General features: G+C 38.5%; 1 protein-coding gene across 1 annotated transcript; it reads left to right on the forward strand.

The window, feature by feature from the left end:
- The first annotated feature begins 2,426 nt into the window (after positions 1–2,426).
- On the forward strand, positions 2,427–19,314 carry st8sia1 (ST8 alpha-N-acetyl-neuraminide alpha-2,8-sialyltransferase 1). Its single transcript, XM_026922637.3, has 5 exons — positions 2,427–3,139; positions 4,942–5,086; positions 14,409–14,518; positions 15,512–15,604; positions 16,213–19,314. Exons 1-5 carry the CDS (start codon positions 2,946–2,948, stop codon positions 16,676–16,678), a joined length of 1,008 nt encoding a protein of 335 aa, XP_026778438.1. The 5' UTR covers positions 2,427–2,945; the 3' UTR covers positions 16,679–19,314.
- Positions 19,315–24,011: the final 4,697 nt, after the last annotated feature.

Genomic DNA, 24,011 nt, shown 5'->3' on the forward strand with positions numbered 1-24,011 from the left:
ATGTAAATGCATGGTTTGTTGTTCAATCATTGCTTCTCCTTGTAGTATAACAGAATCAAATGACATGAGACCTGTAGTAGGTCATCTAGAATATCTGCACAGGTTCTTGTCAACCCTGAACTAACATGCCTGGCTAGGGTTAAAAAATATCCATTAGTGTGCTTCTAAAAGTGTATGTTATTCTTTAGCTATGTTAATTGTGTAAATAATGCATGGTGTCAGTAAAATAAAGTGTTGCACAGTCAGTTTAACACTGATTCAAGTGTTTAATTCAGCACTTTTACCTGTATCCACAGGCATCTATAGCAGGTGTTTAAATTGATTTTCTGAGTGATCACTCCCATTCAAGCAATTAAAATTACTTGTGTCTAACTCATACCTTTTTTCTGAGTACTGGTATCTGAGATGGGGGCTGTCAATAGTGTCTTGACCACTGCTTTTAAAGGAAAACACTTGTGCGTAGAATACATATGGACAAAAGTTTGTGGACACCTGACAATCATATAACGAGCACTCATATGTGCTTTTTGAACATCCCATCCCAGATTTAGTCGCCATTTGCTGTTATACAGTGCCTTGCAAAAGTATTCATACCCACTGAACTTTTCCACATTTTGTCACGTTACAACCACAAACAAAAATGTATTTTATTGGGATTTTATGTGATAGACTAACACAAAGTGGCACATAATTGTGAAGTGGAAGGAAAATGATAAATGGTGTCCAAAATTTTTTACAAATAAATATCTGAAAAGTGCGGCGTGCATTTGTATTCAGCCCCCCTGAGTCAATACTTTGTAGAACCACCTTTCACTGCAATTACAGCTGCAGGTCTTTTGGGGTATTTCTCTACCAACTTTGCACATCTAGAGAGTGAATTTTTTGCCCATTCTTCTTTGCAAAATAGCTCAAGCTCAGTCAGATTGGATGGAGAGCATCTGTGAACAGCAATTTTCAAGTCTCACTACAGATTCTCAATTGGATTTAGGTCTGGACTTTGACTGGGCCATTCTAACAGATGAATATGCTTTGATCTAAACCATTCCATTGTAGCTCTGGCTGTATGTTTAGGGTCGTTGTCCTGAGGAAGGTGAACCTCTGCCCCAGTCGCAAGTCTTTTGCAGACTCTAACAGGTTTTCATCTAAGATTGCCCTGTATTTGGCTCCATCCATCTTCCCATCAACTCTGACCAGCTTCCCTGTCCCTGCTGAAGAAAAGCATCCCCACAACATGATGCTGCCACCACCATGTTTCATGGTGGGGATGGTGTGTTCACTAATGTTCTCTAACAAACCTCTGAGGGCTTCACAGAACAGCTGTATTTATACTGAGATTAAATTACACACAGGTGGACTTTATTTACTAATTAGGTGACTTCTGAAGGCAATTGGTTCCACTGGATTTTAGTTAGGGGTATCAGAGTAAAGGGGGCTGAATACAGATGCACTCCACATTTTTCAGATATTTATTTGTAAAAAAAGAATTGGACACCATTTATCACTTTCCTTCCACTTCACAATTATGTGCCACTTTGTGTTGGTCTATCACATAAAATCCCAATAAAATACATTTTTGTTTGTGGTTGTAACGTGACAAAATGTGGAAAAGTTCAGTGGGTATGAATACTTTTGCAAGGCACTGTAATTACCTTCACTCTTCTGGGAAGGCTTTCCACTAGATTTTGGAGCAGGCTGTGGGGATTTGCTCTTTCAGCCACAAGAGCATTAGTGAGATCAGGCTCTGATGTTGGGAAGAACCACATACAGTATGGGTTTGATGGTCAGGTGTCCACACACTTTTGGCCATATAGTGTAGGGAATTTTATCATGAATTTTATCATGCATTTAATAAAAACAGGCTAAATCACATACCTAAACATGTAATATTAGCCTAGCTAATCTGAACCAAAGAAATACCGAAAATACAGAATCTTTATCAGCTCTAAAAAGAAGTGTATGAATGTGTCTAAAAATGTACAACAGCAGCTGTGCAAAATGTATGAAATAACTAAGTTAATGCCACAAGAGATTAATACATTGTTTAATGCACATGTGCTGTATCTCCTAGATCTCAGTTTCCCGGCTTTGGTTGTGTAAAGGTCACCCTGTATGGGTACCAGTATTCGAAGTCCAGTGGATCTTTTGAAAACTTTTTGAGAACAGACAAAAAAAAAATGATATCATACTCTGTGTTATACTCTAGATCACAGGATCCCAACCCTGGTCCTGGAGAACCCCCTGTTTTGTACATTTTAGTGGTTTTCCTGTTTTAACACACCCACTTCAACTGAGGAAGGACTGTTAATTAGCTGATTAGCTGAATCGGGTGTGTAGGGAGCACCTATGCTTTAGATAAAAGGGTGTGGCTGCATTTTTTCCACAACTCCAGATCTCCGTTAGCAGGACAATGGACTGAAGGGATTGTGATGGGGATTTACCGCCAGGCAGCAGTAGAGAGCGCCAGTACGGCGCGCGCACTCAGCCGTGTTGAGGTATCCAGGCTGAACGAGCTGTCCTTTGTCTCACCAGCAGAGACACTGGACGAGATTTTACATCCCTCGTTCACGACCACTGCGATGGAGCCACGGAGAGAAAACGGAGCTCTACTACAGTAAAGATTAGTAGCCCTCGCCGCTGAAACACCTCGTGATGATCCGGTGAAGAGGGTCTAACTGCGACATGGGGGGCAGGTGAATTTTTTGGTCGCTTGAAGGAGACAGCAGGGTGATGGAGGGAGGGAGGGAGGGACAGACGGAGGGACAGAGACGCAAAGCACCAAACAATGAAACACTGGATGTCTGATGCAGGCTGCGCGTGAAAGGACTGTAGCCCGAGCAGGACGATGCAACATTTTTTGCAGCCAGACCCGTTTATCAGTCGTAATGGCGAGGGGACGTGAGTGAAAAGGAGCGCAGGCTGTGCGTGTGGAATCTCTGGGTCTCTTCATGGCAGGCGGCATGATGGTGTGTTTGCGATTCCACAGGAGTAAGTCGGTGTGGGCCGCCGTGTGTGTGCTCGTGCTCTGCTGGCTCTACATCTTTCCTGTGTACAGGATGCCAAGCGATAAAGACATCGTGGAGGAAGTGCTGCGCCAGGGCCAGACGTGGACCAAGAACCAGACTGGCATTGACCTATACAGGTATCACACATATGCCATGCAAAAGTCTATCCATGAGAGTAGTTTTCGATTGCTGTTACAGAAGGCCGTGATTCCAGTATCCTGAACTGCGCATTTTCTTCTCCAAAACACACACACACATAGACACACACACGGTCTCAGGTGTAACATTGTGTCTGCTCAGTCCAAATCAGCTTTCAGTCTATGGCCTATAGCTAGTGTCTCCCAATTTCAGTCCTAGTCATTAATTAGCAATTCCTTTTATGAAGTGAAAATGCAGGTGAAATGTGCTGTGATGTAGTATATGTGATGATCACAGAGGAAAAAGACACAAGATTAGCCCTTAAGATTCCAAATATCCGAATATGTCCTGTTATTGAGCAGTTCCTTGATTGTGTTTTCCTCTCAGATGCCTGGCGTTGCTCGTAATGAACTCGACCCATCCATTTGCAGAGTGTATTCTGTCTTGTTCCTTATTAGTGCAGCGTAGAGAGACTTCGTTCTCCCATGGCCCTATTTTGTTACATCTAAATCTCCTTCCCAAGAGGATGTGTGACAGACATAGTGCTGTGGAGAAGCTGATTAAGATAATGCCGCAGAGCCTGACACCTGCAGCGGGTTTAGTTTAGGAAGGCATAGTTTCAAACAGGTAGCCTGTGTAGGTTAGACCTTCAACAGTGGCAAAACCTTCTGTCCATTCACACTCATTCATCAGCCCCTTTCTGCACTGTTAACTAGCTAGCCACTCATTTTAAAACTCATCATTCTCACCCATTATATTTACTCAACACTCACCCAACTCACTCATTCTCTTTTCTAAATATTATGCCTGTTCTCTTATTATAAGCAACATGCCTCATTAATTCATTAATGAATGTGAATAAGACAATAGTTCGTTATACTATATAAAGTATATTCAGTATACTGTAGTAATGTATATTAATGCATTATTAATATGCCAAACTTATATATTTAAATTATTTATTGTATGATGAATCAGTAGTGTAATACATTTTCTTTAATACTGCTACTACAGTGAAGCTTTGCTGCTTCACAGCTTCAGGATCCCTGGTTCGATCCTGAGCTCAGATGACTGTCTGTGTGGAGTTTTGCATGTTCTCTCCATGTTTGCGTGGGTTTCTTCTGGGTTTTCTGGTTTCCCCCCACTGTCCAGAAACATGCAGTTAGGCAGATTGGCTCAGCGTAATTGCCCCTAGGTGTGAATGTGTGTGAATGGTGCTCAGTGATGGACTGGTGTGCCATCTGGGGTGAATTCGCCCATCTGGGCTGAATTCTCCTGGCTTGTGTCCAGTGTTACTGCAGCCTGATCAGCTCCAAGGTCCCCAGGTACTGTCTGAGTGGAGTTTTGCATGTTTTCCCCACGTGTCCATGTGGGTTTCATCCTGGTTCTCCGATTTTCCCCCCACCTCTGAAAAACGTACCAGTAGGATTGGCTACTCACCCATAGGTGTGAATGTGTGTGTGGTGCTTTGCAGTGAGCAGGAGCCCAGTGTTCCAAGGATCACACTCATCACACTGACTAGCCTGAAGATGAATGAATGGATGAGCAAATTATTTAATTGAATGAGTGAATAAATTTATGAATAATATATTAATGATATACAATTATGCTATGCTATACAATTTGTTAGTTTTACACTGACGTTTATATTTAGTATGTGTACTCAGAAATTTTTGAAAAATATTTCTTTTGTATACAGTAATGCATATCTTGACATTTATATTTATTTACATTTTTTATATACTATTTTATTTTATTCATATGAAATAAATCTACATTTACTTAATCATGTGTCTTCTAGGAAGCTGCTATCTGAATGCTGTGACCCAAAGAGGACGTTTGCATTGACCAAGGAGAATTCACAGATTGGCAAAGTCCTGTGGTATGACGGCGAGCTCTACCACTACCATACAGTCAACAACGACACCTACCCATTATTCGTACAGGTACAGTTGAACAAATAAGAATCATACACAATCAACATAGTAATAATAATAATAATAATAATAATAATAAATAGTTTAAAAAAAAGTAATGACGCAGGGTTATTATGGTCATCGCTTAATCTTTCGTGGTTGATGTTTTGGTGTGAGGACAGCACATTGCTCATTTAATCACATCCATGAAGTCAGACGTTTACAGTAGTCTGACATCTGTTTACTTCTATTGCTGCAAACAATTTTTGCAAGGTGAGTTATTGAATCAAATTTTAAAATGCATTCTTGTGGAAACAAAAATGTATGTGTTGTTCACACACAATACACGGAAGAATAGCATTTAATGTAGTAGTCATAAACATTTAGGTTTATTTCTTAATACGTTACATAATTACCCTGTTGATAATATTGGTATATGGAATCCTATTGTTTTCATATATTCAACTTCAGTAACTGCTTTATCCTGATGAATGTTGTGGTAAATCCAGAGTCTATTCCGGTAACACTGGGCACAGGGCTGGAGAATTCAGCCCAGATGGGATGGCATTCAATTGCAGGGCACCATTCACACACTCATTCACCCCTAGGGTCAACTTAGCTTAGCCAGTCTGTCTACGTGCATGTTTCTGGATAGTGGGAGGAAACCTGAGACCCCAGAGGAACATTAGGTACAGTAGCACTCCTACCTGCTCCATAAGCAAGCAAGATGGACCCAATTTGCCTGATGGTGACACTGTAGTGGAGGTTTTTACATTTTGGCCCATAACTCATGAAGTCTGACAACCAAAATTCATTTTTCCTCTAAGTCCTTGCCTTATGCCAACAAAGAAAGCTCCAGGAACCAAACACCTACTTTTGTGAGCTAGTCTTAGGCTTGTTATCATATCTTCACAAATTTGGTGTCAAAATACTCAGCAGATTCTGAACCTCAGTAATTCCTAAAAAAGAATTCTAAGAATGTGCGCAAAGTTTGGGGTGTGGTCATACATAGGGGGTGAAGTTAAGTTCAGATGATCTTAATTCTGATCAAGCTGCATCAAGACCCAATCGACCAGTCAGATTTCAGCAGGCATTTGACATTGGTGAACATCGAGCTGTTGTCGTGAAACTTGAATGGTAGATCCCTCTAGGGACCCGCTAGTAACCTATGCAACCTCACTCCAAGTGGCCATTGGGGGCGCTATTCATGTATTTGCACTTGAAAACAACTATATTGCTTATAAAATAAGTTAAATAGTGAAATTTCTTTTTTATCCTGATTCTTCAGCTGAAACCATAAAAATGTGTCTTTTGGATCATTTAGCCCCACCCACACAAATTTACAATAATACGCATGATATGCGAAAGCTACTTTTACAAGTAGCTTTTGTCCTCAGATATCTAGAATATATTCACAAAGTTCAAAAACATGTTGAAATGTAACCAATATGGCTGCCATAAAGACAGATTCTGAGGCGGTTAGCTAAATTTGGGGTGTGGGCAACCATCAGGGATGGGTTTAAGTTTAAATAGCTGTTTTTCAGGAACCCTGAGTTCGATCGAGTTGAAATTTTGTGCACTGAATCATTGTGCTGTTTTCTAAGTGAATTTCTAATAAAACCAAGTCCGCCGTCAGCCAGTCAGCTTTCAGTAGACATTTAACATGGTTAGCATTGAGTTGGCTGCACATGGTTAGCATTGAGTTTATTTTATTTAATAAAATAAATAAAATAAAAATGAAAAATTCTGATTGCTTGTGATAGCAGTGATGGTTTGTTTGTACTAAAAACATGATCACAATAACCATTAACTATTAACATTCATAAAGCTGATAATAGGTGCTCAGAAGAGTTATTCGTTTCTTCTCAGAGGTCATGGATTGGCTCAGTACTGGTAAACATGATTACTGTTTGTATTAGGTTTCTTAAAGAAAAGCAGGCAGCAGTCACAATCAAAATGAGTAGTGTAGTGTAGTGTAGACTAGTCTACTAGTTTCAACTGACAACAAATAATCCCGTTGTTAGATGGATAACACATTTATTCTTAAGTGATTTATAATGGGGACAGATATGAGAAATTAGAAATTCAAATATTAGAAATTCAAAATTATGGAATATGCCCCCAATTTAAAATGAGGGGAAGAGTCAAGATGATATTTAATTTTTATGTTTATTTTATGTAGTATTGAAAATAAAAATATAGAAAGGTCATTCAGATTGATAGGTCCATTTACGGTAACTCTGATGCTGCAGGTTTGTTACTTTGTCCAGTTTTATTTTTTCTATTGATTGATTTATTTTTTCTTATTCTTGTTGATGAATATAGCATAAGGATTAATTAGAACAGGAAGTTGCGAGAATGGAAGGAAGGAAAGTGAAGAGTAATATTTGACATGGGAAGCTATAAGGCTGCAGAGTGCATAGACCAACAGGATGTGGAGGTGACTGCATCTTTCTGTGTTTTCCAGGCATTCAGTGCATGCAATCTGAAACCGACCTGTAATAAGATGAGAATGTGTCATTCCTTACAGGCAGTGTTCCAGGGTTATAAGTGTGTTTTAGGCTCTTTGTGTATTTTCCTGAGGATGTCAGTGTCACAAATGGGATCTTGTCTTTACTCCTGAGTTTGTTTTTTGCTCTTACACATCTGAAACCAATATAGTAGAATATTTGGGTCTACAGCTGCTCAAATATGGTTTCTTATAAAGATTTCTTTGATCAAATCCAGTAAGATTTTTATTGACTTATTATCCAGTAGTTTTTTTTTTACCTTTAGAGTTATATTATTAGGTTCAAATTACAAAGGTTCAAATTAGTGACAATGACGTGGGCTTATTATGCATAACTGTACAGTTGAGCTCCTGAGTCAGGAGATCACAGCTAGGAAGTTGTCTAAGCCAGCGTGTTTGTACTCTCACCTAGGATTTTGCAGAGGATGTGAGATTTATCTCACATCTGAAATGAGCTAAACTGTTTTGTTTAAACAGACAACAAAAGACATCCTATTACTATTACTTACCTATTACTACTTTGTGTTTACTATATCACCTCTTTGTTGAGGTTTTCAGAAGTTTGCTTTGGAAGATTCCCTGAAGCAAAGCATGAATCAGCCTTCAGAAGCATAGTTCATAGCATTTATTAGCAATAATTATAGTATAGTTGAGCTGTATGGTAAAGCTACAGGCTGATTTATTTTTCTTGAAAAGCTAGTCATTGCATTATTAAAATTTTATTTTATAATAATTTCTTTTTTATCACAGTTTATAATATTATAACAATTATTGCATTTGGTAACTAGATTATTAAAAATATTCTTCAAACTTTAACAGTACTGCCAGTGAAGAGAATTATGGAATCACTTTACCTGAGAAGGAAAATAAGGATCCTTAGACGACAGTTATCTTCATTGTTTTGAGCAGATAGTCCCGCAAATCTAAACACAGTGAGACCCCCTGTTTTTATACTAACCAAACCATAGCAATAAAAAAAAATCTTTTTACAAAATTTTATATCATGTCAAGAAGATTTTAAACAAAACATGTTATCATTGTTAATAGCTTTTATTACAAAGGTATAACACTAATTATTTTTTCTTCTGCCAGTGTGTCCCAGAGATCTGAAATATACCACCTTCATTGTTGTTGTGGATCATTGGTCTGCATGTTTGATCTGGCACATTTTTTACGCTGGATGCCTTTCCTGACGCAACCCTCCCATTTTACCCGGGCTGAGAGTACACTCTGAGTGCCTGGGTTAATTATACCAGCTTCATTAATGTTCATTAAACCTATGATGTTCCATACAATTACTGGACATTATCCAGATTATTCAAAATCTGTCTTTCATACAGGCAAAGAAATTACGCAGGGCATAAATACTGACGTAGCTTTTGGACTTAGGTTGCCAACTGAAATATAATATTATTGGTAATAAGAAATTAATATGGAACCAAATAATGTTTATCTATCAGGTTTTTTTGTTTTGTTTTGTTTTTGCAACGTTAAATGACCACAAGGGTTAATATGATAAGAGTGGTTTATTGGGAAGTAGGATGTATTATTCACTCAGTAAAAGCAGAGTAGCAAAGGAAATCTCAGCAAAGATGTTATTGTATCAGTGTATAGCATAGGAATGTCTTCTTTGTGTATAGAGAGTGAGAGTGCAAATATGAAGGGCTCCTCTGTCAGACAACTAGTCTAGTTGCACCTTTTCTTTTGTTTTTTTCCTGTTTTTTTTTTTTTTTTTTAAATCACAATTCGAAGATACTATTCAGCAGCCAAACATATAAGGTAAATAATGTCTAACAGTTAACAGGTAAGAATGAGCTTTACCAGATCCGTCAGGTTCTTATCTCTCGTTAATTTATGTTAGTGCTGCTTTGTCCATCCCCCTCACTTCTCTCTCTTTCTGTCCATTTCTCTTTCTAAAGTCACCACAACATTGGACAAGACACACTGTTTTCACTGAGTAGAATAAAAATCTAAGTTTTTTTTAACGTGATGAAATATACAGGGTGCACTACCCAAGTATAACCTATGGGACGCATTCTCACCATGTCTGCTTCTAAATGCCCATGATAAGAATAAGTATTGTAAGATATTGTGTAACTGATTTTTCAACACATGCCTACTTAACACATTTCCAAAATTCCTGTGCTAGAGAGTGATCCAGTCCTTCAGAGAGGATCATATTGATCAGTGGGATTTTATTGCAGAGATGTAGGGATAATTTAATATTTATATCCTGAATTTATATATTACTGTAAAGAGCTATACATATAAAATTGAAATGCATTGAATTTGAATGTGGTTAAAGCAGGTATTTTCAGCTCTCTTGACTGGTCTTTATACTGGAGCTACTGGAACTTGCTCAGCAAGTTCCAGTAAAATCCTTAAAGAATCGTTAAAACTGGGCATGATAATGGAGAGAGCAACTTTATTTCCATCATTGTTGCCAATAACAATGACAAACATAGTGCTACAACTCCTAACATATTACTATATATATATTCCATCATTACATTTAATATAGCCAACACAATCACAACCACTTACAGTACACAAGCAGTTTGTATGTCCTCTGACAGCCTCTCACCTCCGCATGCTGACTTCGCACTGTAAGTAAATCTTATGGAAGCATTCTATTTAGGAGAAGGTGGCTGTGTGAGAGAGTGTGTGGGAGAAAGTGGTTCATGTCTCCATTTCTCTCTTCTCCCACACTTCAGCTGCTGCATCTCAGGAGACATCAATCTGCCTACCAAAAATACAGGCCCGGAAAAAGACGCCGCAGGGGTTTCGTTCATCCTATAGGCCACTGGGCACTATTCCACGTCTCACACGTTTCATTTTGTCACGCGCTGTACTATAGTTATAAGTGACACTCTCACACATATTTTGAAATGATTTCTTTTTTTCAAACACACCCATCTACATGCACACACATTGCTAAGCTAAATTAACTGGTGATTCAGATAAAGCTCCAGTAGGCAGCAGTTACTACAAGTGTATCCTTAATATTTAATTTTTATATTTCAGTAATACTAGAGAATTTGGTTCTGGGTATCTGAAATGTGTTTAAAATGAACACCCCTAATGAAAAAAAAAAATGCTATACAATAACAAGCTACATTCTAATATTGGTTAGTCTTAATATGTACAACAGATCATCACTGAGAGTGGTAAATCTGGTATTCCTAGATTGACTACTAGCTAGTGCAGCTTTAATATTATTTAATATCTCTAATATCTCAGAAATGAATATAAAACACAGCAGTTACTAGGGGAGTGTGATTAATTGATGTGCATCTCAATATGTGATCAGGATTTTTTTCTCAACACTCACAATATTCCCAAACTTACTAAAGCTACCAGAGCTGAGCTTCTGAATTCATCTACAAGAATTAACCAATGCAAAATAATCACTACCCAGAAGAAGTGCTGATGGTTTTGGGATCAATTCTATAAAACATAAACTAAGTTCATTGCACCCCTGCTGCATAGAATGTATATATTTTTTGATTTTTAAAGCAAGGGAATGGTGGGTACAGACTGTCTGTATAATATATATACCAAACAGGCTTTGTCCCTGGCAGATTGATATCTTTATATGTCCTTATATCTATTCATATTTTTTATGAAGGCTTTATGTACATGCATCTAGGTTTAAACATTTTGGTTTTATTGACAGTTTTTATATTTAATATTTGTTGGTCCCCAAGTCATCCATTCTCGCCAGTTACAAGTCTGAATATTTCCACTTACACCATGGCAATAGGCAGGGTTGTTGCCTGACCGCCTGTTCTTCAGTTTTGGCTATATGTACGCATAATCAGATGTGTAATATGCAGAGGATCTGATTTTATATCTTTATCCTTCCTCATCCTCCCTTCTCTTCTAGAGTTTATTACACTCTTTGGCATACTGGATATTCAATTAATTAAAAAAGAGTATTTATGCTTCTTAATAATGATCTTTCTTCATAATGAGTTTCTTAATCAGCTTTCTTTTAAAATACATCATGATAATTTTGTGTGGTTATTCATAGAAACCTCAAATATATATTTAAACTCAAGTTTGCTTAGGCACTTAATAAACTGAAAGGAAGCCTGAAAATGCTGGAGATCATTATCCCTGTCCTTTGGTGGGGCATGTTAATGTGGGAAAATGATATCTCTCTCTCTTTCTCTCTCTCTCTCTCTCTCTCTCTCTCTCACTATATTCATTTAAGTGTCCAGAATCTTCCAATATTCTTAACATCTGCATTTTTCAACTATAGATGGTATAATTTTGTCCTTCATTTGAGGATTTGATGCTCATCAAATATCTAGGGTGCAAGGACTCAGGGAAGCTAAATCTGTCAGTTTTCAGAGTTATTATTGGGCAGCTAATGCCCAAGCGATGATCTACTGGCAGGACAATACATGGACTAATGATAAACCTGAGTGTCTTGCTAGGTGGGTCACTGTGGAAGCACATGCAGAAAATAAAACATCTCCGGCCGCAATGTTGTATTCAGCAGTAGAAGTCGTCAATCAGTTAGTAAGTGATAACTTTATTTTGCCGAATTCTTTTAGAATATTGAAAAGAGTTTTGAAAATCCCACAGACTTCAACCTGTTCACTAATTTGCTCCAGCCACAATCTTCCACTAGCACAAAATGACAAGGTAATTACAACTTGGGAGGAGAAGGGAGTGATTTTCTTTTCTACAGCTGTATAGTGGTGTAACCCAGAAGAGAATGTTTTCCCTTTTGAGTCTGGTTCCTCTCAAGTTTTCTTTGTTTCTGTCATGTCTGGCTTGCTCATTACATATCTATATCTACATCCACATTTCTGTAAAGCTGCTGTGTGATGTCCACTATTAAAAGTGCTGTACATATAAAATTGAATCGAATTTTAAATTAGAGTACTTGTTCTTGTACATTAATGAATCCTTCCATCCTACAAGTTGAAGTCAACTTGTAATTATGCAACTTGTAATTCCAACTTCTTTTGTTAAGTGTAGCATTTTTGTGGAATGTTGATTTACTAATTTGGAGGCACTTCCCAGCAAGCCTAGCTTTTCTCAACTTATGTAACAGACTCCAGTTTCAAAGCATCTGATTTCATGCTTTGTTTCCCTGTTTGCTAAGCATTTGTCGGTCTGCTCTAGTAATCTTAAGGTAGCACTGAAGATAGACCTTGAAACAAAACTGTCTCTAGAGGAGAGGGAAGTGAGCTTACTGCATACTCTGACACACATACTTGGGTTCTGCTCTCGCTTATACAGTTTTTACAGTGAAGCCAAATTGTAAAGTAATGCACCACTCTCGACTGCTGATTCCTTACATGCCTGGTGATTGTTAATGATTGCCCTATACATACCATTGTATTCCTTACTGGTGTCTGACCCTTACATGGTCCAAGAAGCCTTTATCCTGTCACTCACACTTTCTTATTGCCTCTGGCCCACTGTAGAGGGGAAGTACCAGATCAGCAAATGCAGGTCAGCATGTTCGCACCAGGGACAGGGAGAAACAGGGCATGTGATGGAGAAGAGGCTTGGAGGTCCTGTGGCTCGACACACAGTCTTATGCTTTCCAGGTTATTCTGTTTATATTAGTCCTTTCTGAGGTCCAGCTATTTAATTCAGAAGTGTTTGGAGTAACAGTTTGCAGCTGGAGGTCATGAATTTTAATTTATTCTTTTAAGAAAATAAATCTGAAAATGTGTGTCCACAGCATTTTCATACAGCTTTATCTGTGTTAACTTCACTTCGGTTATACATTGCATGTCAGCTCTTTGCATCCGATTGACCACAAATAAGGGGCTGTCTCTCTTTGCTGGTCTCTTTGTTCCTCAGGCATATATTTTTTCCTCTGTCACTATAGGTCTGTCTTTTCTCTGAGGAATAATTAGTTTCTCTGCTATTGCACCCAACCCCCCACCCCCCCAACACACACACACACACACACACACACACACACCTCCTCAAAATCTCTCTCTCTTTCTCTCTTCTCTCTCTCTCTGGGTGTGTTTACATGCACTTTTTGTTTTATTCTTTTATCACTTAGTGCCCTGTGATATAAAAGAGGGACTGTGGGGGGGGGGGGGGGGCGCGGCTGCAATAGCAGAGGAACTAATCAGCTTGACCACTATGTATTTCTGTGGGTGTGGGTGTGGGTGTGGGTGTGGGGGGGAGGGGGACGCGGCTGCAATAGCAGAGGAACTAATCAGCTTGACCACTATGTATTTCTGTGTGTGTGTGTGTGTGTGTGTGTGCACATGTGTGTGAGTGGTTTGGTTCTTTATTCATTTGGAGTGTGTTAAATACTCATTGAAGGAACTAAAACTGAATAGTGTATGAAACTAAAAGAATAATAAAACTGAACTGAGCAAAATCGAAGTGAATGGCAAATACGGATTGTTTTTGTTTGTGGTTGTTAGCGTGAACATTAGGGCTGGACAATATGTCATTGTTAATCATTAGCTCAATAGTGGCAATTGCAATACTAAAGCCTATACAATGCATTTGTTCCCTGTAATGAACCACTTTTTTATTGTAGTCTCTGAGCACTGAAATCTCACAAGTTCCCCAGTATGTTTCAAGGAACATCATGCTGCCAGTGTGTAACAATATAGTCACAATATGCTGGAGGATTTTTTTGTTTGTTTGTTTTGTTTTGTTTTTTCCACATTATGCAGTACTAACCTGCATACATGTGCAGTGTGGAAATGCTTGAAATGTGTTGCTGATCAGGACATACTAACTTTCTGTGTCCAAGTGGACGTGTATTTCATTTTGGTGGATACAACTGAGCTGAATATGTTAATGTGTGTGTCTTTTGTGTAATGAGGGCCTATTTTTGGTTGCCAGGATATTCCCTTTCAGCTGCCACTGAAGAAGTGTGTGGTGGTGGGTAACGGAGGAGTTCTGAAGAACAGCGGTTGTGGCAAAGAAATTGACCAGGCCGACTTTGTGATGAGGTAACACCATGTCACATCATGTCTCCTAGCATCACAGAAAATTAAATGAGGTGTATTTGACAGTTGGCCGTCCCTCAGTTTGGTGAGAAAGATGGCTTAGTCAGTCTCTCATTCAATGCAATGATGATAGCCAGGAGCAGACACCTCTTAAGTCATATATACAGATTTGGAAGGATAGCACACTTGCCTAAGCACCTCCACCTTTCTCTCTGCAAAAAGGTGAGGTGATCAAAGTGTTTGTGTTACCCGTCACACTCGTAGCTAATGATTATTATTGTGCAGTATGGGACAGCAGACAGGGGAAGGTTTAATCAGTGTTAAGCATACATGTATTACTTTGCTACTCTACTTACTACTGTAACCATGGCTATACTTGTATACCTTTTCTAAGTGCTTATGTACTACACTACTGTATATTTGTACATAGCAAAAGCTCAAATGTTTTATTAACTCCATATGAACTTAAATGGTGGGTGTTAATTACACACTGAGGATTTAACTTTGTACCATTTTTACGTGTTACCATATTGCTTGTTGAGTTTTTTACTCACGTAACTCATCTAAAAGAAGACACTTTCATCCTACATGATTTCACCATGCTTATCGAAACTCATAGTACATTGGTAAAGGCATAAAGTATTTAAGGTCATATTTAAGGTTTAATTTTAACATGGTGTAGTGTAGCATATATTACAGGATATACATAGTCACTTTAATCTGAACTCTAAGTTGTCATAGTACTATAGTGCAGGTCAAGCGGATATTGAAATGTTTGGCCTTTACTTCATTTTTAGAGTAATAATTTATTTTTTAAAAATTAGTTTTAATTCTTCTGCTTCTAATTTTAGACATTTTTTCTCTTGCACTCTTTGTAATAAAACATTACCATAAATTATAAATTAACTAATGTCATCCTGACTCACGTTTTATATGACCTAGAGTATTGATTTTTCTTTCTTCCTTTCTCTCTGTTTTCTCTGGTTTCCACTCTAGATGTAACCTGCCCCCACTGTCCAAACAATATACTGATGATGTAGGCAGGAAGACCCAGCTGGTGACAGCTAATCCCAGTATTATAGAGAAGAGGTAATTCTATATGTTCTATGTATTCTATAAACTATCAATATGAATAAATGGTGCTCTGGTTGATCACAGTGACTGTCTCTGTTGTGACATGACACTCTTGCCCTGCAAAATATGAAGACAAACCAATGAGATTTGTCTGAGGCAGCACTCAGAATAAAGGTTACATTTAGGGTTCTCCAGTTTATCCTTTTGGGGGAACAAGTAAATGTTCTATATAAGTTTCTATATAGAGACGCTGTCCCTTTTAAAAAAAATTGTGCGTATATGTTCAAAAGTATGTGCGTGTGTGCAATAATAGACTGCATGCTCTGGTGTTAGATCTTAGTTTATTTTACCCATACAAATTCTGATTTTGTTTGTCTAAAAGTTCAGAATTATTTTCAGAAATGTCTTCAGAATTATTGTCATGTACTCGTACAGCATGTGGCTTGCTCATGTGGCAGACTGGGGAAATCATGTTCCGGTAATACTGCCCATGAGGTGTTTTTGATAATTGGATGTTCTTTTATTTTTCAAGCACAGACAGCTTTCTGTGCCCTAAAACTGAGGAAAAAATGTTCATTCAATTATAGTTGATTCAGTTTACCTTCTCGTGCTCTTTCCCCCAGCTTTCAGAGCCTGCTGTGGTCTCGCAAGGCTTTTGTGGAAAGCATGAAAGCCTATGGCTCCAGCTACATCTACATGCCTGCCTTCTCCATGAAGCCTGGCACAGACTTGTCCCTGCGTGCCTACCATGCACTGGCTGATTCAGCGTCCAACCAGACAGTGCTGTTCGCCAATCCAGACTTCCTAAAGAATGTGGGACGCTTCTGGAAGCACCGTGGCGTACATGGAAGACGTCTTTCCACAGGCCTCTTTCTGGTGAGCCTGGCGCTGGGAGTGTGTGATGAAGTGACAGCGTTCGGCTTCTGGCCGTTTGCACTTGGCCTCGACCAGCAGCCTGTCAGTCACCACTATTACGACAACGTGCTGCCTTCGTCTAGGTTCCATGCAATGCCGGAGGAGTTCCTGCAGCTCTGGCATCTCCACAAGAGCGGTACCCTGAGATTGCGCCTGGGCCCTTGCGCTCACTAAAATACCACATGTAGGATGAGGTATTTTCTGTTTAAAAAAAATCTGCCACCCTCACCTACTCTTCAATTAGCATGAGAAGAAAAGAGTGGCTGCAGCCCCTCCTCTATCCCAAAACCCACCAAACTGATTCCACCCCTTGTGTCTGCTTGATCCCTGTGGATAGACACTCAATACCCCCACCTAACACACAAAGGTATTCACACACACAGACAGACACCCACACACTTTCTTTTTGGTTGCCAGGGGACTGTCTCAGTCTTGCCAAGAGTGGTGTGAGTGTGTAGAGTGGGGTAGAAGCGTGGGCTGGTATAAAGCTGTAGCTGCATTTACAGCAGCTGTTCTCCTAGATCTTTTTTTTTTTCGTTCTGGAACCTGAACTAGAGTATGAAGAGGCATGCATGGAACAGGTCATTAAAGACAGCAGGATTTTTGCCAAGACAACGTATAGCCATGACCATAGTGGGTGGGGTTTGATGAAGGCGAAAAATGGAAATAAGAAAAAGAGAAACAAACACTTTAATTTTTTTTCTGCTTTTTAGTTGCAACATTCTGTGGATAAATAGTTTTTGGTGAAGAACCAAGGGAAAGTATTCTTCTATTAATTTTTTTTTTTGCTGATATACACAACGTTGAAGCTGAGGTCCTTACTTCCTCAAAACAGGAAATGTGAACATTTGGATGTGAAATGAATGTATTGTCAATGCACTGCTGTACAGCCACAATTTGAATAACAGTTCATTTCTAATTCCAAGCTATCTTTATATTCAGGTGTTTGTGCAATGCTTTGTTTTGAACAGAGTCTCCTGATCATGTTGGTGTATGTTTCAGTCATCAGATGGAATTGTTACAAAAGCAGTAAAACATGCTTTGTCATCTTCAGTTCACCATCAGAAACCAAAATTAAAATGTCAGGCCTCAACTACTCAGTTTTGCATCATGATCGCATTAGTAGAAGCCCTTTTTGTGATTATTACAGAAGGATTTTGCCAGTGGAGGTGATGTGACTGTCTTTACATCTTCTGTGAACTGCAGTCTTTAGTATCATTCGTGAAATACAGTCTTGCTTTGATAGTATGAGTGATTTTCTATGATTAAAAACCTGCCGTTGGTTCTAGCATCTAAACTGTCGTTGGTACTACTGGGGCATTAACGCTGCCTGCAACTGCTCGGGTGCTGGACACCTGGTCCTGGACTGCAGTCTGTATATAAATGTAATGATTTCTCTGAATGTAAAGGAAGTTTTGGGCTATATATCCAATCAGGTTACCGGTTCTTAGCTAAATTCTACCTGTAAAACCTGCATTTTATCTGGCTTTGTCCTCTCATAAGCAAACTACATTTACTTTGTAGGTCTTGTAGGTGCTAGTTTTGATATATCACCTATTCATAGCCTCTGAAAACCTGTATAGTGTTTTTTTTAAATATAATTATTTTTGAAAGGACTGAAAAGAATGTGGTTAAAGTAAAAAAAGGCATCAGCACTGTTTATCATGCATCATTATTACTAATCATTATCATGATCACAAGGGTTACCTACTCAAAGAATGAAATGCATACACACTCATAGATGCTTGGGGTTTGCTCAAGGCCAGGCATGTATCCGTCCTCACTGTCTCTATTCCATCTGTTCACATTCCTTGAGAGGTCGAGTGCCTTTTTAATGTGAAAGGGGAAAAAAGGAAAAAAAGAGACACCAGCAGCAGTAGATAAGGACTAAGTATTACTCTTGCCTTCATATTTTTTTTGTTCCTCACTGGCAATTCTGATTGCCATGTAATTGAAAACATATTGATAATCTGTTACTGGCTGGATCTTGGATTAAATCCAGCAGGATCTTAACATAAAACCGTGGGTGTTTCAAGGAGTCTTATTGGAAGCTGGTTACAAATGGACCAAGTTGAGCGTCCACCTTATCACTCAGTTGCCATTTGAAGGCATGTCCTGTATAATTATAACTGGGAGAACTTTAGATAGACAGTGGGCATTTGAATTTATGTTATTTGCACCTTTGTCCTGTTCAGTATTGTGAATGACTGAGACTATTGCTTGTATAGCAGCCTGCATGACTGTGGTTTGTGTATTGATTAGGAATCTGAATTTGAGTTAAGGATGTTTTTCTTAATGATTATCGTTTTATTAACATTTCTGCCCCTTTCTGAGCCATGTTAAGCTGTGTACCCAAAGTGTAACAGCGCTTACCTCAGCCATTTGTTCTCACTGGCAATTCTCAACGATAATCTTATGAAACAGTTATGGAATACATATCGATTCAGGCCAGAATTTCTTTCATAAACAAGGCTTCTTTTACTGTTACAGTTGTTGAGTAGGTTATAATTTGCCTTTTCTGGCTTGAAAAGAAAACCCATTTGTGTAATTTATGTAATGTCTAAGATTTTAAATAGAAGAAATTAAAAACCTGAAACTGAAAAACAGACTCTTAACCAGTCAGTGAGAGCTTCTATGTTTGAGCATGTTATACTGAAAAAAATGGGAAGAGGAAGAACAGCTTGCACTGAACAAAATTTTCGTGACAGCTGGGTTATGCCAAGTGGAAAAAAATCAACCAAGTAATCTATGTTTAAAATTGTGGGAAAGATTGTGAAAGGATGTAATAAAGTAACCCAGTTTCATCTGTCCTGGTTTTCTGCACAGCTGTCTCTATTTTATGTTATACAGGTTGTCCCAAAAGTCTCCATACATAGGGGAAAGTAACACTTCTTAGCAAAAATGTCTTCCAAAATCTTTCATACTTTGTGTATATTGTATATGTTTTTTTTTTCAAATAGCCTTTAAGAATGCCTCTGACAAAAGAAGAACGTATTAAAATCATTCTCATGGCTGGATTGGGAAGCTGCTGCAAGGTTGAGATGGACTTTAACAGGAAACATGGCGAGCACATCACACACGACACTCCTACAGACTAGAAGTGTCGTGGACGTCCATGAACATCCACTGACGAAGGCACAACTGACATGCTGCTGGCATACATAGTCCCCTATGCATGGAGACTTTTGGGACACTCTGTAGTTTATGATATGTTTATGATGTTCTGTATGTCTTTTCACTGTGTTCAGACAGTTATACTGTAGTATAATTCATTAATTAATGGACATCCCAGCCAGGGTGTATTCCCACCTCACACATGTTGTTCCTGGGATAGGTTCTGGATCCACCATGACCCTGATCCAGATAGAGTGGTTACTGAAAGTGAGTGAGAGTGAGATTAGTACATTTCCAGGTGTGAGACACTGCACAATCAACTCGAGAATTATTAGCACCCTTCATAAAAATGAATGACAAAATTAATATTTACAATTAATAATGCTAACAGTGTGTGCTATTTTGAGCTGGGATACTGCATATGGGATACTCGAGAGAACAACACTGAGCACCTTCCTATTATTGTTTAACAAGGTTAGGGCACTTAGAGTGGGTGTTTTTAGACCACTCTTCCAAGAGCAATTCAAACTTGTATATTCTTAGTTTTGTGCATGTGGATGCCCTCTTCAATTCAGACCACAGTTTTACAAAATTTGGGGTTATTGTGTTGTTGCACAATCCAAGGAAGAGCGAAGTCTTAGTCTCCTGGAAGGGGCAACCATGTTTCAGGTTCAGGTTCTATGTATCTAGATGAAGATGATGTTATCAAGAATTCATGACTTCCCAAGAGTTCCTGATAAGTTCCAAACCATCAGTGATTAATTATCATATTTTACATTGGGTATAAGTGTCTGTACATGCAGTCCCTATTTTTAAGCAAGCATGTCAATGATGTGCCCAGTCAAAAAGTTTGATTTTGGTTTCATCTGCTTACAAAACATGATTCCAATTATACCTCCAATGACACTATGTGAAGTTCAAGTGCAACTTTTTGTGGGTTGCTCTGAAGAATGGCTTTTTCAAAACAGTAATAATTTTGAAAAGTGACAACCCCAAGATTCAACTAAATTCTGAAACTGTAACATTGCTATGAGAGGTATTGAAATCATGCACAAATTAATCAAACGAATCTTTCAGAATCTGCAAATAGCTCCTACTACAAACACTACCAGTATACTGTTACACCCCCAAGGCAGAGACAAAGCCATACACATGCTATTTCTAGCCATGAGAACACCTGTCTGTGATGCTTCAGTATAACAGGTAAACTCTGAAATAAGTATAGCTCTGGAGAAGGTAAAGCTGAGAGTAGTTGTTAGCATTTCTTAAGCATTTCACTGCCTACTACTTACAATCGGAGTGTGTGAGTGTTGGCTGAACACAGGCTTTTGATAAAACGAGAAAATCTATCCTCTCTCATTTGATCTCCTTACATTATAGGAATAATCAGTCATGTAAATTGGGGCGACTATCAGACTTGGATTAGTGCATTTGAAAAAAAATGTCTTGTTACCTGTCAAATGCATTTTAAATGCCACATGAGAACAAAGACATGGCTGTTTCCTAGGAGATGGCCAAGTGCCATAGAGCTATATTTATTGATCAAAGGCAAAATTTGCACAAAGAGCTGTGGAGAGGGCACCATGATCACAAGCTATCACTGACCTTCCTGTTTGTATAGTAGCGAGGATAAAGGTGATTAATTCATTTATTTATTTATTGGTTCATGGACTATAACCCTGAGTGAATACATAATAGCACCAATGAAAAACTCCCTAAAATGATGCTAAGGAGGAAGAAACCTTGGAAGAAACAATATTCAGCAGGAGAATCCATCCTCCTCTGTCCAGCAGTGTGACTCATGAGATACTTATATTACATTTCAGAATTCACTTTAATAAGCTAATGGGTAACCGTAATGATAACAATGTATTGCCTGAGGTCAGAACTAATTTATCTGAGAATGTATAACTCCTAGGTGAGGGCTGATCGTGGATAATGGTCAAAGCCAGTGGAGAAGAAGAAGGTTGTAGGGCTCATAATTAAATTATGTACAAATGCATATTTTAATTACAAATTAAGGAGAAGTACACAACCAACTGAACAGCTCATCTCAAATTCACACAAAAGCCTGAAGCTGCTGAATTAGTCATACTGTATTTCTGAGTACAGTGGCTATAAAAAGTCTACACACTCCTGTCAAAATTGCAAGTTTTTGTGATGTAAAAAAAATTACTCCAAGATAAAATCACGTCAGATCGTTTTCCACTTTTAAGGTGATACAGCAACTGACAAAATTAAAGTGGAAAACAAATAGAAATATTTTAGGGGGAAAAAGAAAAAGAAAAACTTACAATAAACGGGTTGCATAAGTGTGCACACCCTTTTATAATGGGGATTGTGACTGTGCTCAGGATTCAAACTCATGTTCGAATGAAGCATTCAGTTGTTTCTGTAGGATTTTCTTGACATCCTCTTGGTTTCATCCGACTGCTGAAGCCATGGTCCGCAAAGAGATTACAAAGCATGTACTTGATCTCATTGTCAAAATATATCAATCAGTAGAGTGGGACAGTAGGGGGGAAAAGAATTTCCAAAACATTAGATGTACCATGGAACACAGTGAAGGCCATCTTCAACAAGTGGAGAAACTGAGGCACCACAGTGACATTACCAAGGACAGGCTGTCCCTCCAAAATAGATGAAAGGACAAGAAGAATACTTATCAGGGCGGCTGCCAAGAGTTGTATGGCAACATTTTACATTTACGGCATTTGGCAGACACCCTTATCCAGAGCGACTTATATTTATCTAATTTATACAACTGAGCAGTTGAGGGTTAAGGGCCTTGCTCAAGGGCCCAGCAGTGGCAGCGCTAGGGTTTGAATTCATGACCTTCTGAGCAGTAGTCTAACATCTTAACCACTGAGCTACCACTGCAACATTAAAGTCCCTTCAGAAATATCTGGCAATTACTAGTCACTCCCTGCATGTGACAGCAATCTCCCGTATTCTTCACATATCTGGGCTATGGGGTAAGAAGGCTAGACAGAAGCCTTTTCTCAAGAAAAAACATCGAAGTCCACCTAAATTTTGCCAAAACATGGCAAAATGTGTTATGGTCTAATGAGACCAAGGTAGAACTTTTTAGGCATAATTTTAAAACATATGTTTGGTGCAAAAACACAACAGCTTATCACCCAAAGTACTCCATACCCATGATTAAGCATGGTGGTGGCAGCATCAAGCTATGGGGCTGTGTCTCTTCAGAAGGGACTGGAGCTCTGGTTAAGATAGAAGGCACAAAACCTGTGGGCCTCTGTTAAACAGCTGAAGATGAAGAAATTTTTCACTTTACAGCATGATAACAACCCAAAGCACAAATCCACATCAAAAAAGGAACAGCTTCAGAAGAAGATCAACAGTTTGGAATGGCCCAATCAGAGCCCAGCGCTAAATCCTATGGAATTACCTGTTGAATGACTTGAAGAGGGCTGTGCACGGGAGATTCCCTTGCAATTTGATAGATCCTGAGCATTGATGAAATATGCTAACAGTATGCTGTCAGTATTAGTAGCAGTGATAGCACAAATTTGTTGTTTAATCATTGAAGGCCCAATCTACTGTCAACCAAAATTGCCATATTAATAACATTGCCATAAAATACTTTTATGGCAGTTCCACTGAACATAATTAAAATAAGATGCTAGTAATAGACAAAATGCGATTTTATCTTATAAAATCAGATCTACCATTCTTTTTCTCCTCTTGTAGTGTACTCCCACAGACTGTCACCTCTATATCCTTGAGCTCAGAGTGTAATTAGCTGGGTTTCAGTTCTGTTTCTCACCATAGCTGCTGGTATCCAGTGAAATGTTATTAAACAAAGGGAACAATTCTTTTGACATTTGAGAGATTAAATATAGAATTGCAAGAATGATGCAAAAAGGGGTGTTTGACATTTGTTATATAATATATAAAAGGTATATATACAGTACTGTGCAAAAGTCTTAGTCACATGCAAAAAATGCTGTAGAGCAAAGATGCCTTCAAAAATAATGAAACTAAATGTTTCTACATTTAAAAAAATACTGTAAAGAGCAGTAAACAGTAATAAATGAAACAAAGTCAATATTTGGTGTGACGATCCTTCGCTTTAAAAAAAATAGTAGTCTCAGGTACAGTGTGTGCAGTTTTATAAGGAAATGAGCTGTAAGTGTTACTGAGCATCTTGCGGAAGCAGCTACAGTTCTTCTGGAGACTTTGACTGTCACACTCACGTCTTATTTTTGCAGCAAAACCCAGCAGCCTTCATTATGTTTTTTTTTTGTTTGTTTGTCTGAAAAGTGTCTCTTATGTAATATGCTGCTTTCTTTACTGACATCCAAACATTTTCTGTAACATTTCATTTTGTGCTGGAAAACTAATGTTTGCAAATCTAAAATGTTTTTGT

This window comes from Pangasianodon hypophthalmus, chromosome 18 (genome assembly GCF_027358585.1).
Source record: "Pangasianodon hypophthalmus isolate fPanHyp1 chromosome 18, fPanHyp1.pri, whole genome shotgun sequence".
Taxonomy (NCBI): domain Eukaryota; kingdom Metazoa; phylum Chordata; class Actinopteri; order Siluriformes; family Pangasiidae; genus Pangasianodon; species Pangasianodon hypophthalmus.